Genomic DNA, 16707 nt, shown 5'->3' with positions numbered 1-16707 from the left:
TGGCAGTCTCTCATATTGGGCCGTTCTTACATTCTCACCCGGTCAAAACAGTAAAAATCCACAATAATCGACAGTAATCGGCTTGAGATAACAGTAAAAGTTGCGACATAAACGCCCTATACCATGGGATATCTACTTACGCTATTGTTTCTCTATGATAATACACAAGATACACACATTGAAACAAGAATTAATGAGAAACTAATAATATAGTATTCTAATAGGGCTACTTGAATTATTATAGACATAGCTAGTAACCTTTCAAGCGTTTTACTTTCCTTGCCCTACTACCATAGGTAAGGAAAGTATTGCTTTCCAAAAAAGATTAAGGTACCCCAATTTTAAGTTTTCTATACGTTTCAAGGTCCCCTGAGTCCAAAAACATGATTTTTGGGTGTTGGTCTGTGTGTGTGTATGTGTGTATGTCTGTGAACACGATAACTCCATTCCTAATTAACCGATTGACTTGAAATTTTAAACTTAAGGTCCTTATACCATGAGGACCCGACAATAAGAAATTCAATTCAAGATGGCGGAAAAAATGGCGGATAATTACTGAAAAACCATGTTTTTCACGGTTTTCTCGAAAACGGCTCTAACGATTTTCTTCAAATTTATACTCTAGATTATTCATAAGCCCTATCAACTGACATGAGTCTCATTTCTGGGAAAATTTCAGGAGCTCCGTAATATTCTTGAGAAAAATGGCGGATAATGACTAAAAAACCTTGTTTTTCGCGGTTTTCTCGAAAACGGCTATAAGGATTTTCTTCAAATCACCATGGATAGCTATTTATAATCCCTATCAACTGACATTAATCTCATTTCTGGGAAAATTTCAGGAGCTCCATAATATTCTTGAGAAAAATGGCGGATAATTACTGAAAAACCATGTTTTTCAAGGTTTTCTCGAAAATGACTAGACCGATTTTTTTCAAATTCATACCCTGTATAGTTATTTATCAGCTCTATCAACTGGCATGAGTCTTTTTCCTGGGAAACTAATGGGGTCCACCCCATCCTTGAGAAATGGACTTTGTAAACTCTTTCTCGTGTATGAGGTAGGTAGGTAGAGCAGTTTATAAAAAGGATACATAGTCGAGATATTTCATCTGTAAAACAGCTGTTTTGACGACTTTTAAAAAAAATCATCGAATTTCACAATTTACACAAAGGAAAAAGTACTCTGAAAACAATTATATATACACATATACAGTAGTCTGATCGTAGTTTCAAATATATTGCCGCCAATCGTTATTATGTTATTCCCCTAAATTATTCTCGTTTAAGAATGAGGCTTACAGTTCAATGAGCAAGGAAAGTTGTGTGGGTGTACCACACCAGATTTCATAAACATTACTAGTTTCAGCACTCATGCCATTTTCAAGTGTCAAAATGGTTATGTTTTTAATTTTGTTTTTTGATTTACCTTGAGATCTATTCTGTTGCCAATCACAGTACCGAAGCTCCCGACCTCATCAGCTGTATCAGGCTGTGACTCTACTATGTATGGAATGTCTATTGGACCTGCAAATTACATCGACATATAGATAGATAAATTTGTAACGGCTTATGAGTACTTAGAAGCAAGAAAGTTTGTCAAAATAATTTGAATAATACATTATTACATTAGAACATAATACAATACGGATAGAAATCAATTAAATTTATTTCACTGAAAACCAAAGAACTTTGAACTTTATTTCACAAATGATAAAAGGTTGTGACAGTTAGACAAAAACAATGATTATTATTGTGAAAAGCTGTATCAACTATTAAATAAAAAGACTAAGAAATTGTCACAAAAGCCACAGATTTTATTGATAGTTAGAAAAACCGGTTTCGGTTGTTACACCATTGTCAAGCTATGATGAACTCAGAGTTTATCAGAGTTTATGAACTCAGAGTTTATCAGAGTTTATGAACTCAGAGTTTATAAGAGTTTATGAACTCAGAGTTTATAAGAGTTTATGAACTCAGAGTTTATCAGAGTTTATGAACTCAGAGTTTATCAGAGATTGACAATGGTGTAACAACCGAAACCGGTCTTTCTAACTATCAATAAAATCTGTAGCTTTTGTGACAATTTCTTAGTCTTTTTATTTAATATGAATAATTACTACAATATCAACTGCTCAACTACACAAAAAGTATATCAACCATCTTATTATTATGCAGCTGAAGGTGAAGATTACTGGCAAATGTGAAACACTTGCTCGCCATTGGGAGTAAAAACTTATTAAATGTTTCTAATTCTTCAGATAATTATTTTAAATAGAATCTTATTATATAAACTTAGATCGACACACAATAAGCTTCGATTGACGTGTGAGGTTCCTCGAATCTTTGGATCTTGAATCCGTCCCTTCAAAACATAAACATTATATAAACAATACAAAGTATATTTAATAATTTCAATGTGTATTTGAATAGCTGAGGAAAGAAGAAAGCGCTCTGACAAACAGTGAACTGAGGAATAATCCTATAGGAAGGAGACCAGCTGCAAGGCCAAAAGCTAGATGGTGGGACCAGGTCCGGAAAGATGTGAGGAGGATGGGCCTAGAAGAGGAGGACGCGGGTGACCGAAACTTCTGGAGAGGCTTAGTTGATGAGGCCAAGTACCGACTGGGGCACGAGTGGCCACCGCAGTAACTGGGCCATATGAATAAAGTTGAGCATTGCTTATACTTCTAAAATATAGCATTTGCTTCATTTTCTATGAATAAACGTGAGCAAAACCTTTTGCTCATGCTCATCAAAAAAATAGTTTCAGCATTTGCTCAAAAGTAGAAGCTTATACTCAAAATTGTATGAATAAACTAGAGCATTTGCTCATCTTTTGAAGCAAATGCTTCAAAAAAGGTGAGTCTAGTCTAGAGCAGCTTATCACCTTCTGCTCATAGTAAAATGGCTCAACTAATCCGTATGAGGAAGAGGAAACTATCTATACCAGATACGATCTCAACCATTAGTTGAGAACTATAAAACTCTTTTTAGATTCAACCATGATATATATCACCATTATCCCTACAAAAGAATAAATACAAAAGATAGCTACCTGTTATAAAGATAGCCATCACAAAATAGGAAATAGGCATTTAAGAAGATGAGAGTGTAGAAGATTATAAGAAGGCTATTGATATTATAAGAATATGCTGAAGATTATTATAGAGATGTCATTTTTTCACGCTATTATTTCAAAATTCTAAACTCAACTAACCTAAAACTCTATTCATAATTATAAATAGAAAACAGAGCAGACGACGCAAACACAAGCGGTGCACCCTACTTGCATATTTAGCGCTTCCGTAAGCTATAAAAACAAATTAAGGCTACAAAACCGAATCAGCTGATGAAAAATCTTTAAAATACGTGAGCATTTGCTCCAGAGTTCAGGAGCATAAAGTAAGAGTATAAGGTAAAGCCTATTCATATGAAAATTAGCAAATGCTTTTGCTTCTACCTTTTGCTCATGAGCAAAACCTCATGCTCGATGCTCTTGCTCATGAGCATTTTCTCTGGTTTTATTCATATGGGCCAGTATTTGATAAGTAATGATGATGCTATCCTTGTCTATCATTCGACAAGGCAGATAGCGCTATCTCTTTCTCGATTTGCTCGGTTCCTTTTCTAGTTTTGCAAACGTTGCCAGATTGTTTTTTAACATTGAAGAAAAGTACAGGAAAAAAACAAAACCAAGCTCCGAATATTGCCGTTCGGTGTAGTGGTAACTGAAGAAAGAAGAGGAGTATCGGGGTAAGCTGAAAGAAAGGGGGACAGAGTATCCCTTTGATGAATCTCTGTCTTTCTCTCAAATATCCTGGACTAGTACCTCCCACAATCAGTTTGTAGGTTTGGCATAGTATGAAATACAATCGTCTCTGTTCTATGTTTAACGAATCAAGTTCTCTGTACAGGGGTGTTACGTGGTCATCGAGCATCAAAAACAAATCGCACAGCATAGTTTGATGCTTTTTAAGCCTGCCCTATTGAGATCTCCAGAATAGTTATTTGTATATCTAGAGTGAAAAGTGCTGTTTTTCTCCCTGAGGGAAAAGTTTGAAGCCCGAGGCGAAGCCGAGGGCAACAAATTCCTGAGGGAGAAATAGTTATTTGTATATCTAGAGTGAAAAGTGCGACTTTTTCTCCCTGAGGGATAAGTTTGAAGCCCGAGGCGAAGCCGAGGGCAACAAATTTCCTGAGGGAGAAATAGTTATTTGTATATCTAGAGTGAAAAGTGCGACTTTTTCTCCCTGTGGGAAAAAGTTTGAAGCCCGAGGCGAAGCCGAGGGCAACAAATTTCCCGAGGGAGAAAAAACATTTTTCACTCGTGATGTACACAACATTTTTCCTCCACCTACATTTTTATAAAAACTGCAAATAGAATAATTTTTAAAAACTTACGTGACCAGTAAAATGTGTTACAACATAACTTTAAAATTAAACAGCTGTCTTGTAATCACACACAGTTCACCGCCGACAGCGCTATCTGTCGTCGGCAAAAGTTGAACAACAATGGCCGCTGACTCGACTACAACACTATTATGAAGTTCCCGTTTCAAATTTGATTAGTTAATGAGGATTATTCGTTGGTTGGCATTTTGAATAAAATGGAATATAAAAAAAATATTTTCCTCCACCTACTGTCTAAAGTACTTACTTTACTCCCTGAAACATAATACTAAAGTGCCACTTTTTCGCTCTCGGTAGTAAAAAACAGAAAAACTCCCTAGGGAGGAAAAGTGACTCCATTTAAATAACATGGGAAGCATCTCTATTTTTAAAACTTACATTGTAATAGGTTAGAAGGTCTAAGCTCAGATGAGAAAGCATAAAGAGGTGTCTGTCATTGAGTCAACTGAATTCAATACCACAACCAGAAATTTGATCGATTCATGAAATATAATATGTTTGTATGATATTATATCCTTAATATTAGTGGTCAATAAAAATTTATACAATTTTTAAAATATTTTATTCTATTCAAAATACTAGCCAACAAATATTTTTGATCTGCAATTCAAAACTGAACCGCGTGATCTGGAGTCAGCCATTTTGGTAGACACCCAGCTGATATAATTGTTACAACTTTTGCTGATAGATAGCGCAATCGGCAGTGCCAATCAGACGACCGGTTTTTAGGTTTTAGATTTTAGGTTATGTTGTTAGGAATCATTGTCACCAATACGTAAGTTATTAGAATGATTGTATTTGCAGTTTCTATAAAAAAAATGTATATGGAGGAAAAATGTTGCGTACATCACAAGTGAAAAATACTTTTTCTCCCTCAGGAAAATTGTTGCCCTCGGCTTCGCCTCGGGCTTCAAACTTTTCCCACAGGGAGAAAAAGTCGTACTTTTCACTCTAGATATACAAATAACTATTATACATTTTTATATTAAATACTGATATGAAGTGTTCAGACCGTAGGAAGGTGCCACTTGGTGGCAGAACTTTGTAATACGCATTGTATGTAGTATTAGTCAGTTGTCGATCAGCGCCCGAAGCGGCTCCATGTCATTCGTGTGCTCTTATCATTATTCATATTGTGCTAATACAATCATTCAAAGTATTGAGTCTCAATCAGTTCAAAAACCTTACAGTCCAGTGCTCAAACATGAAGTTTGTAATAATTTTAGCATGAAACATATATTTCATAATATATTGATCAAATGTCTGGTTGAGGTATTGAATTTAGTTGGTTTAATGACTACTCTATTTATGCTTCCTCATCTGAGCTTAGACCTTCTAACCTATTTCAAATCTTAAGGTGCGTACAGACTGTCGCTCTGCTCCGCAACCGAACGTCACTCCAGCAGTGCGATTGATGATCGACCGGCGAGCAACAGTGGTTCGACCGGGTGTATCTGAAGCCTAATTGTATCTGAAGCCTGATAATTGAGAATCTAAAATCAAACTTTGCATAGATGGGGCGAAGCTCCTGAAATTTTTACAGATATGGGACTTGTGGCAGTTGATAGAGCTTATCGATGACTATTTCAGGTATAACTTTAATCAAAATCGTTGGAGCCGTTTCCGAAAAAAATCGCGAAAAACCCTGTTTTTGACAACATTTTCGCCATTTTAGCCGCCATCTTGAATCGCATTTGATCGAAATTGTTCGTGTCGGATCCTTATATTGTAAGGGCCTTACGTTCCAAATTTCAAGTCATTCCTTCAATTGGGAGATGAGATATCGTGTACACAGACGCACATACACTCATAAGGTGCGTACAGACTTTCGCTCTGCTCCGCAACCGAACGTCACTCGAGCAGAGCGATTGATGATCGACCGGGGAGCAACAGTGGTTCGACCGGGGAACGCGAGAAGATCTAACATCTTCCGTAACGTTCATGATGGGTTCGTGGGCGGTGCGACTGTGGTTCGATGGTGGTACGAGGGCGGTACGAGGGAGGAGCGTGCTCGGTGCGGGTTGGAAGCACGAATATGTGTACGCAGCTTTAGACCAGTTATAGAATAGACACGGCCCATTGTATATTCATACTGAAAGTCGATGAAGCCAACATCTACTGTCAAATCCACCCATCTTGACGTCACAACAGTGACGTCACGCATCGTATAGAAATAATAGAAAACTTTTTTGAGTTTGTTGTGTAAGTGTTTGTGGTGTTTAACTTACATTGTTGTTATTCAATGCATTGTTGTTAGCTTGGTTGTGACGTCAAGATGGGTGGATTTGGCAGTAGATGTTGGCTTCAGAGGCTAGACTTCCCAGCGTGTCTATTCTATAACTGGTCTAAGTTTCAAATGTTATTAAAAGAGAGATGCTTCCCATGTTATTTAAATGGAGTTACTTTTACGCTCTAGGGAGTTTTTCTGTTTTTTCCTACCGAGAGCGAAAAAGTGACACTTAGTGACAGAAGTATAGCATTTTTGAGCAGGAAAACATACCTGGTACAGGTTGCCCCAAAGAAGCCTGTTCCCGTCTGTAAACCCTGCACAACTCCTGTATGAGATCGTAGTTTTTGAGCGTTTGCTCCATGAAACCTTCGCCAAAGAAATTCGCAAACGAAGTGAACGACAGATAGGCCAACGACGGTCCCAGAACTTTCTTGATTTCGTCCAAAGTCTAGAAAAAAACATACAGAAAATATAGCATAAGAAGATATCCCATGGTATAGGTAATTTATCTTACAAATTTCAAGCCGATTTTTTGTTAACTCAAACCGATTACTGTCGACTACTGTCTATTATTACTGTTTTGTTGGATGAGAGTGTAAGAACGGCACAGTATGAGAGACTACCAGCGTCACAATGCTTCACGCAAAAAACTACTATAGTGAGGTCCACGTTATAATGGCAGTGGAGAAAGATAGGAAAAAACGTTGCCGATCCTCTGTCTTGTCAATGCCTTCTGTAGATGGTAGCTGATACAGGTTTATTAATGTAATATTGCATTGCGTTGCCGATTATCTGCCTTAATTAACTATATTTCTACATTGTTAAAAAATGATTTGGTAACGTTTTGGAGCTAGAAAAGGACAACGCTATATGCTTTGTAGAATGATAGACAAGGATAGCAATGTTAATCAAATACTGCCATTATAACGTGGACCTCACTATGCAACTTTTAGACTAGTGAGAGACTACCAGCGTCACGAAAAATCTACTATGGTGAGGTCCACGTTATAATGGCAGTGGAGAAAGATAGGAAAAAACGTTGCCGATCCTCTGTTTTGTCAATGCCTTCTGTAGATGGTAGCTGATACAGGTTTATTAATGTAATATTACATTGTGTTGCCGATTATCTACCTTAATTAACTATATTTCTACATTGTTAAAAAATGATTTGGTAACGATTTGGAGCTAGAAAAGGATAACGCTATCTGTTTTTTGGAATGATAGACAAGGATAGCAACACCAATGTTAATCAAATACTGCCATTATAACGTGGACCTCACTATGCAACTTTTAGACTACTGAGAGACTACCAGCGTCACGAAAAATCTACTATGGTGAGGTCCACGTTATAATGGCAGTGGAGAAAGATATGAAAAAAACGTTGCCGATCCTCTGTCTTGTCAATGCCTTCTGTAGATGGTAGCTGATACAGGTTTATTAATGTAATATTACATTGCGTTGCCGATTATCTACCTTAATTAACTATATTTCTACATTGTTAAAAAATGATTTGGTAACGTTTTGGAGCTAGAAAAGGATAACGCTATCTGTTTTGTGGAATAATAGACAAGGATAGCAACACCAATGTTAATCTAATACTGCCATTATAACGTGGACCTCACTATGCAACTTTTAGACTAGCTAACCTTGCTTCGTTGATCTTCACTACTGGACGTTCTGGTATCTGTAGAAGGTGAAGCGGCTCTAGGAGGCGAACAAGAGTCAGCCGAGTCATACTCTTTCACTCTAGAGGCACTGGCTTTCTCCACAGATCTGTCAAAAAAAAATAATTTTCAAAAATTGTTTTACAAATAATATCTTGGTAATAATCAAGCAAGAAAGAAGCTAGGAGTAAGCAAGAGATAAGATTGATTGATTGATTGATTGAGTACTTTATTTATGTAGATTACAATATATACTGGCTTATACACTTATATACAATAGCTTACAATACAGCAAAATGATAGATGAATTTACATAATATAGACTAAGAAAATAATCATTGAACTGTATATGATATGAAAAAGCAATTTGTAATATAATAACTATAGATAATAATCATATTGTTATGCATCTACATAAATTGGCGGAGCTTTGGACATATCAATGTCCATTCTTCGGAAAGAATATTAAAAATATCCTAAAGAATATTAAAATAAGACGGGGAGAAGAATAAGATGAAAGAGAAGAAGTAGACGGAGGAAGAAGAGAAAAAGAAAAAGAAGAACTTGGAAAAGAAAAGAGGACAGAGGAGAACATAAACATAGATGCTTCCCATTCGACCAATGCTAACAGTTTCAACGAATGTCACACTATAAAAGTTTTATTTAATTAGGAGACTCGTATTCAGCCGAGGTAAGCGAGCCAATCTGATTTTTCATAACATGTCCAAAAATCTGGTGTGGCGCACTCACACAACTTTCCTTGCCGTTATGAAAATTGATCACCTGACGCTAGTGTTCCCGCGCATCTCAAGACTACTAATTTTAACATCTGAGCCAGCTGATGACAGGGCAATAACGCTGGAGACACACATGAGGTCTGCTATCTCTTCATAGTGAATGATTTAATAGAATCAACAATAATTTGCAATTGAATAATCACATTTTCTCGAATTTAAAGCTTATTTCCAATTTTAGGTGAAAATGTTACTGAACATTAATTGTAGAGATTTTCATGCTCAATCTACTCCACTTGATTTTTTTTTGTTTCAATTGTATCTGAAGCCTGATAATTGAGAATCTATCTGCATTGATGGGGCGGAGCTCCAGAAATTTTTACAGATATGGGACTTGTGGCAGTTGATAGAGCTTATCGATGACTATTTTAGGTATGAATTCGATCAAAATCGTTGGAGCCGTTTCCGAGAAAATCACGAAAAACCCTGTTTTTGACAACATTTTCGCCATTTTAGCCGCCATCTTGAATTGCATTTGATCGAAATTGTTCGTGTCGGATCCTTATAGTGAAAGGACCTTAAGTTCCAAATTTCAAGTCATTCCGTTAATTGGGAGATGAGATATCGTGTACACAGACGCACATACACTCATAAATACACACACACACACACACACACACACACACACACACACACACACACACACACACACACACACACACATACATACAGACCAATACCCAAAAACCAGTTTTTTGGACTCAGGGGACCTTGAAACGTATAGAAATTTGGAAATTGGGGTACCTTAATTTTTTTCGGAAAGCAATACTTTCCTTACCTATGGTAATAGGGCAAGGAAAGTAAAAATAACTCTACAATACTAATGAAGTAATTATTAATATTATTATTGAACAAAAAACCAAATTAAATGCTGTAATTGAATAATTGCAATATCTCAGTAATTTCTATCTCAACAATACTATTTTTTAGGCGTGCAAATTAGCCTACAATCTTTCAAGGCGAGCCTACAATTTTTTAAGGAGAGCAAAGTGAGTCTACAACCTGTTAGGGTAACCGTCCACTGGAACCGTATTCAACCGATCCGTTGGATCGGACGAATCTGCCGGCCGTTAATTCTGCCGAATATGGTCGTCCATTGGAACCGTTTACGTCAGTCTAGTTGCCAATTATTGAATTAACTACTATCATAGCCACCAAAATTTTTCATAAACTATGATTATATTGAGATTTTGAAAATTGAATAAACAAACTGAATTAGTTATTCATTACGATACCTTCAGATCCTATTTGTTCAGCAATCTTTGTCTACAGATTCCTTTGAAAATCACGGTGATGATATCTTTTGTCTCGCATATCCCACAATGGAACATGCTCTTGAACCAAACTTATCAACTTTTCATTGTCCATAGTTAAAACTTTATAAAACAGAACAACTTAAAAAAAAAATTGTATAAAAAGACTAAGAAATTGTCAAAAAACACAGATTTATTGATACTTGGAAAAAAAGAAATACTTCAAAAAAACAAAAACAAACAAGACTGTGAAACAATTTTAGGTTAGCAACACTTTGTTGTCTCAGCTCGACTATTTAGTTCAGCCGGATAGAGCCGGAAAATCCCATTCAATTCGGATCGAAAACTTGATCGGCCGGAGACGGCCGTGCACGGACGTATGAACCTGTTGCAATGGACGAGCATCTATAGCTTTCTTTGTTTGGGGATCGTTCGGACGAGTCCGGTAGTTTTCGGCCGATGCTAGTTCGGACGAAATCGGTTCCAGTGGACGGCCCACCTTACTCTTATGATGATTGCAGCTAGCCAACATCTTCAAGGCGAGCGTAGCGAGTCTATATCACTGTCTAGGCGAGCGAGACTATAGTGAGGTCCACATTATAATGGCAGTGTACGATTGACAATACTGTTGCTGTCCTTTTCTATCATACAACAAAACAGATAGCACTATCTCTCTCTCGCTTTGCAATGTTGTCTATTTGCCAGAATATTTTATATTTACTTTTGACAGTGACTGTACAAACTTATACAAAACTGTACAAACAATTCTCAGCCGCCATTTTTTTCTTCATTCTATCAAAATACTTGAGTACTCAAGTTGTATAATTGATTTAAAATGTATTTTTGAAACGATGAAATAATCTTTAAACATTTCCGTATGAGAAACACAAATTAAAATACCTGAAATGACATTTTAAAAGTTGATAACTAACCATCCTAGACTTCATCCATGCTTCAGTTAGCCTACCCGTATAGGTTAGACCTACTCGTACCGGTATAAATAATATTGAAAAGTTATTTCAGAATTAATCCAATGAAATTACTTATTTTTATATTGAATTTCTATTTTTCTATTATTTTAAAAAGAAATTGGAATAGAATACCTACCAAATAACTCAATTTCTGTTGTTTTGAAATTCAGATCGGTGTATCACAGCTTTATAAATTAGCCGCCATTTAAGGTTTGTATAAAATTAAAAATCTGATCTCGGTTATGAAAGCAAATTTTGGAATCAAATTATGAAAAAATATATTTTCTTGATTGATTTGACATTAAATTGATTATTTTATCAAGGAAATGATAATTATTATTAGATTAAATTTAATGGGATGAATTGAGTAACAGCTGTGTACAGTCAGTGGCAAAATGGAGAGACTTGGCAACGTTTTTCTCCTATCTTTCTTCACTGCCATTATAACGTGGACCTCACTATAGCATATTTAGTGTTCAAGGCGGGCGATCGGAGCAAGCCTAGTACCCTTCCATTATCTCTTGAGGTAAGCTTGACATCAAGAAAATCACACTGACCTGGACCGATGAGTGTGTTTATTGGGGGTGCATGGCTTGGAGAAGGCCAGAAAGTATCGCTGAAGGGTGGCGACCAGGTGAGGCCTCTGCTCAGTGTGCAGTCTGTGAGCCAGTGTGAGTATGGCCTCCAACAGGCGTAGGGCCACCACACACCGGGCGTTCGCGCCCGATGGGTAGGCCAGGCGAGACGAGGAGACCAGGCGCAGTGCCGGGTGGAGCACTGTCTTCAGAATTACGTCCTGCGAACAGAGGAATGCAAATGTTCAAAATTATTTAGAACCCTCATTTACCCATGAGTTTACAAAACATGAAAAATGAACTAAATAATTATATTACTAGTAGTTCTGTGAACAGTAGACCTCACGCAGTTTACTCATCCACAAGTATCTGGTGTCACCTGTTCACCGGCTTCTCCAGACATCTTTGTAATGCATGCAATGAATAATCCACTTGTCAGCTGATTAAGAATAATTAATAATAATAAATTAATAATAACGGATCTCGAAAACGGCTCTAACGATTTCCATGAAATTTTCAAAATTCAAAATTCTAAATCATCATTCCTGGACCGAAAATCAAGTAACGAATCAGTGTGTGATTACATAACCTTATTTTTTGGACAATATTAACATTTTATCAAAATTTTTGGAGAGAAATAGTACAGGCTCAGCCTAGTTTTTCCTCCAATGTCATAATTGTATTATGATTATAGTATTTTATACAATAAATTCTATAGTCTGATTAATTCTATCTTCAGAGTAGATGATTATCCTATTATATCCTATTATATCCTATTTATCCTATTATATTAGCCGAGAAATTTATGTAAATGGATATTATGTTTATCTGGTTAAGTATGTCCAACGGATCTCGAAAACGGCTGTAACGATTTCCATGAAATTTGGAACATAGTAGGCTTATGATATAAAGATTCGATTGCACTACGTCTCATCCCTAGGAAAACTCGCTTAAGGACATGATAATAATTATTCATTCTTGGAAAAACAGATGATAATTTCGTCATCTGTCGATAACAGAAGATGTGAATGCCTGTGAGGAAGAGAGACAGAATCATGTTCAGCTGTTGCTTTTTTTGACTTATCCTCAGTCTGATTATTCAGATGTTTGGGATACTAGTAGTTCTGTGAACATTAGACATCACGCAGTATTCTCATCCACAAGTACCTGATTGAAACTATAGACCTTATGGAAATACAGCAATAGACTGGCTTCTCCACACATCTGTGTAATCACTTGTCAGCTGATTTATGATGAATAATTCTATAGTCTGATTTTTACTCTAATATTGGCGTATGAAGGAGACTCCTTTTTCCTTTTATATTAACCTCGAAATGCAAAATTTCCAAAAACCTTGTATATACGTCGACGCGCAATTAAAAAAGGAACATACCTGTCAAATTTCATGAAAATCTATTACCGCGTTTCGCCGTAAATGCGCAACATTTGAACATTCAAACATTTGAACATTAAGAGAAATGCCAAACCGTCGACTTGAATCTTAGACCTCACTTCGCTCGGTCAACAATTATGAATTGAATTGAAATTGAAATAGATAGGCTATTACGTTAAATTAATACACTTATCTCTGAAACACAAGTGTAATAGATATTACATTAAATTAATACACCTATTTCTGAAACACAGCATTTATTAAGTTCAAATTCTTCGATAAGACTGTAACACTATAGAAGCACTTCATTCATTTTTGAGCAGCCAGATTTTTAATTTATTTATAAACAGAGGTTTGCTCTCTATTGCTAGTAAACTATACGGCAGAGATTTTAATACTTTCTTAATTGTGTGATCTTGTCTAACCTTAAAAACAAAAATTGTATCTCTGAAAATCTAAGTGTATTTTATCTAGTGGTCAAGCTAAATATTTATAGTAATAAAGCGCCTTTTCATAGTTATGATAGCCTGGTACCATCAAGAATGGTTATTTTTCGGAAACCAGGGCAGCATAAATCAATAACAAGTAATGTTTTCGCCGCACTGCACAGAAAGCAGCTGTTTTCCAGTCCCTACGTAGATCTGAAAGACATTGTTTGCAGACGACTCTCGTCTGACGTCAGAACAGGTTTCTTTCCGGCCTAGGCCGGAAAGAGTACCCTTTCCAGCCGCTAACATGGAACTAAGAAAGGTGATCAAAAAACAGCTGATCAAAAAACTTTTCATTATTTGTGTTCATTATTCAATAATTAAAACATTTATAATTATATCATCTTATTGTCATTTGAAAGAATAAAAAAAGTATAAACTCAACCTCCCACATAATTGAACATCATCTTTTAGGTTATTTGGACAAATCAGAATAAAACATAAAAATACTTGGACAATTTCCTGATATTCAGATTACATCAGATTTGCTAGAGCTATCACCTTCCACCTCTGCTTTCGGAAGTGCTTAGTAAACAACTATTCTCATAATATATTGTTTATTTTTGTGTGTGGCGAAAAATAGCGTTCGCACCACGGGCAAAAATGTTTTTCCGGCTCTCAATCTTCTCTAGTCCTCGGCCTACGGCTTCGGACTTGAGAACCGATTTCGAGCCGGAAAAATACCATTTTTGCTCTAGGTGCGAAATATACTATATTTATGAGCATCTATTCTAGACCATTTCTAGACCTCATATTATAGCCATGAAGATCAGATCCTCTTGTCTAAGAAGCTCTATTTTTGAATCCATAGAGTACAGTTTCGAGTACAGTATTTCTATCCGACACTGCACCTCGACGCCCAACTGACGTATTGACGGAAAAGACGTTGCACTATGACTACAGATTCATTGGGCCATATGAATAAAGTTGAGCATTTGCTTATACTTCTAAAATATGGAGCATTTGCTTCATTTTCTATGAATAAACGTGAGCAAAACCTTTTGCTCATGCTCATCAAAAAAATAGTTCGAGCATTTGCTCAAAAGTAAAAGCTTTTGCTCAAAATTGTATGAATAAACTAGAGCATTAGCTCAACTTTTGAAGCAAATGCTTCAAAAAAGGTGAGTCTAGTCTAGAGCAGCTCATCACCTTTTGCTCATAGTGCTCATGGCTCAACTAATTTGTATGAGGAAGAGGAAACTATCTATACCAGATACGATCACAACCAATAGTTGAGAACTATAAAGCTCTTTTTAGATTCAACCATGATATATATCACCATTATTCCTACAAAAGAATAAATACTAAAGATAGCCATATAAAATAAAGATAGCCTGATATAAATATAGCCATCACAAAATAGGAAATAGGCATTTAAGAAGATGAGAGTGTAGACGATATAAGAAGGCTATTGATATTATAAGAATAGAAGATTAGAGATGACATTTTTTCACGCTATTATTTCAAAATTCTAAACTTAACTAACCTAAAACTGTTCATAAATAGAAAACAGAGCAGACGACGCAAACACAAGCGGTGCCCCCTACTTGCATATTTAGCGCTTCCGTGAGCTATAAAACCAAAGTAAGGCTACAAAAGCGAATCAGCTGATGAAAAATCTTTAAAATACGTGATCATTTGCTCCAGAGTTCAGGAGCATAAGGTAAGAGTATAAGGTAAAGCTTATCCATATAAAAATGAGCAAATGCTTTTGCTTCTACCTTTTGCTCATGAGCAAAACCTTATGCTCCATGCTCTTGCTCATGAGCATTTGCTCCAGAGTTCAGGAGCATAAGGTAAGAGTATAAGGTGAAGCTTATCCATATAAAAATGAGCAAATGCTTTTGCTTCTACCTTTTGCTCATGAGCAAAACCTTATGCTCCATGCTCTTGCTCATGAGCATTTGCTCTGGTTTTATTCATATGGGCCATTGTATCTAACAAAACTGCTCGACAGCGAACACACGATGTTTTACGTTCCAACGCTCCATAGCGACTGAAACGGCATTGTATGGGCCGTCTGCCAACATTCGTTCAAGGGCAATACCTCCTCCCGACGCCGAGTAATATGGGTCCGAAAAATATGCGTTCTCTCTTGTACAAGCAGTGAAGTGTGAGAATTCTTGCGTCTTGAAACAGTTGTCGGCATGTCGGCGTTCTGGGAGGTTTCCCAAGCATCATCATGAGTAGACTATAGTGAGGTCCACGTTATAATGGCAGTGAAGAAAGATAGGAGAAAAATGTTGCCAATTCTCTCCATTTTTCCACTGACTGTACACAGCTGTTACTCAATTCATTCCATTGAATTTAATCCAATAATAAGAGCACTTTTATGATCTTGACCTAGCTAGTTTTGTCTATTCGTGGCCCAATAGATTCCCTATAGCCCCTCATGGCGGCTATGTTACTCGTAGACAATCTGAGAGATTTTTGCTAGAACCACCTTGTAGAACAGCGGCTGCCAGTGCTCATGCAGCGTATTATGGTCCTAGACTTTTAAACCGTCTGTTGCTTGAAGTTTCTGGAGCATCCCAATGTATACCAATTTGTTATTATTCTTTCACTTTCAAAACTTTTAGACAGTATCTTCGACACTACTTATTAGGGAGACAAAATGAAGACTAATTTTGATTTATTTCTCAAATCTGTTTGTAAATCTCAATTCTATTCTTAAAATACATATCTTACTTAGTATAATAGAGAAGAAGAGAATTTGTTGTTTTATTTTTAAATATTGGTGATCTTTATCTTTGATGTAGAACACATAGTTGAATCTCAATTAGGCCTATACTGATTACAAGAGCAACATTTGTATGAAAATAGCATAAGAGAATGGAATTTTCTTTTTTCTTTTTTTCTTGATATTGTAATGTAAAATTATAAAATCTAATTATGTTATTAATATTACGATGTAAATTAGTATCTT

General features: G+C 36.2%; 1 protein-coding gene across 1 annotated transcript in view; it reads right to left on the bottom strand.

Moving 5' to 3' along the window:
- The window catches only part of LOC111044280 (WD repeat-containing protein 81), a 103877-nt gene that overhangs the window by 22241 nt on the left and 64929 nt on the right, over window positions 1-16707 (bottom strand). Inside the window, 4 exon segments of the mRNA XM_039435165.1 lie at window positions 1416-1527; window positions 6914-7091; window positions 8290-8416; window positions 11883-12121. Of these exon segments, the coding sequence (XP_039291099.1) occupies window positions 1416-1527; window positions 6914-7091; window positions 8290-8416; window positions 11883-12121 (656 nt within the window).

Source organism: Nilaparvata lugens, chromosome 8 (genome assembly GCF_014356525.2).
Source record: "Nilaparvata lugens isolate BPH chromosome 8, ASM1435652v1, whole genome shotgun sequence".
Lineage (NCBI taxonomy): Eukaryota > Metazoa > Arthropoda > Insecta > Hemiptera > Delphacidae > Nilaparvata > Nilaparvata lugens.
This window is presented reverse-complemented; position numbering and strand designations above follow the sequence as displayed.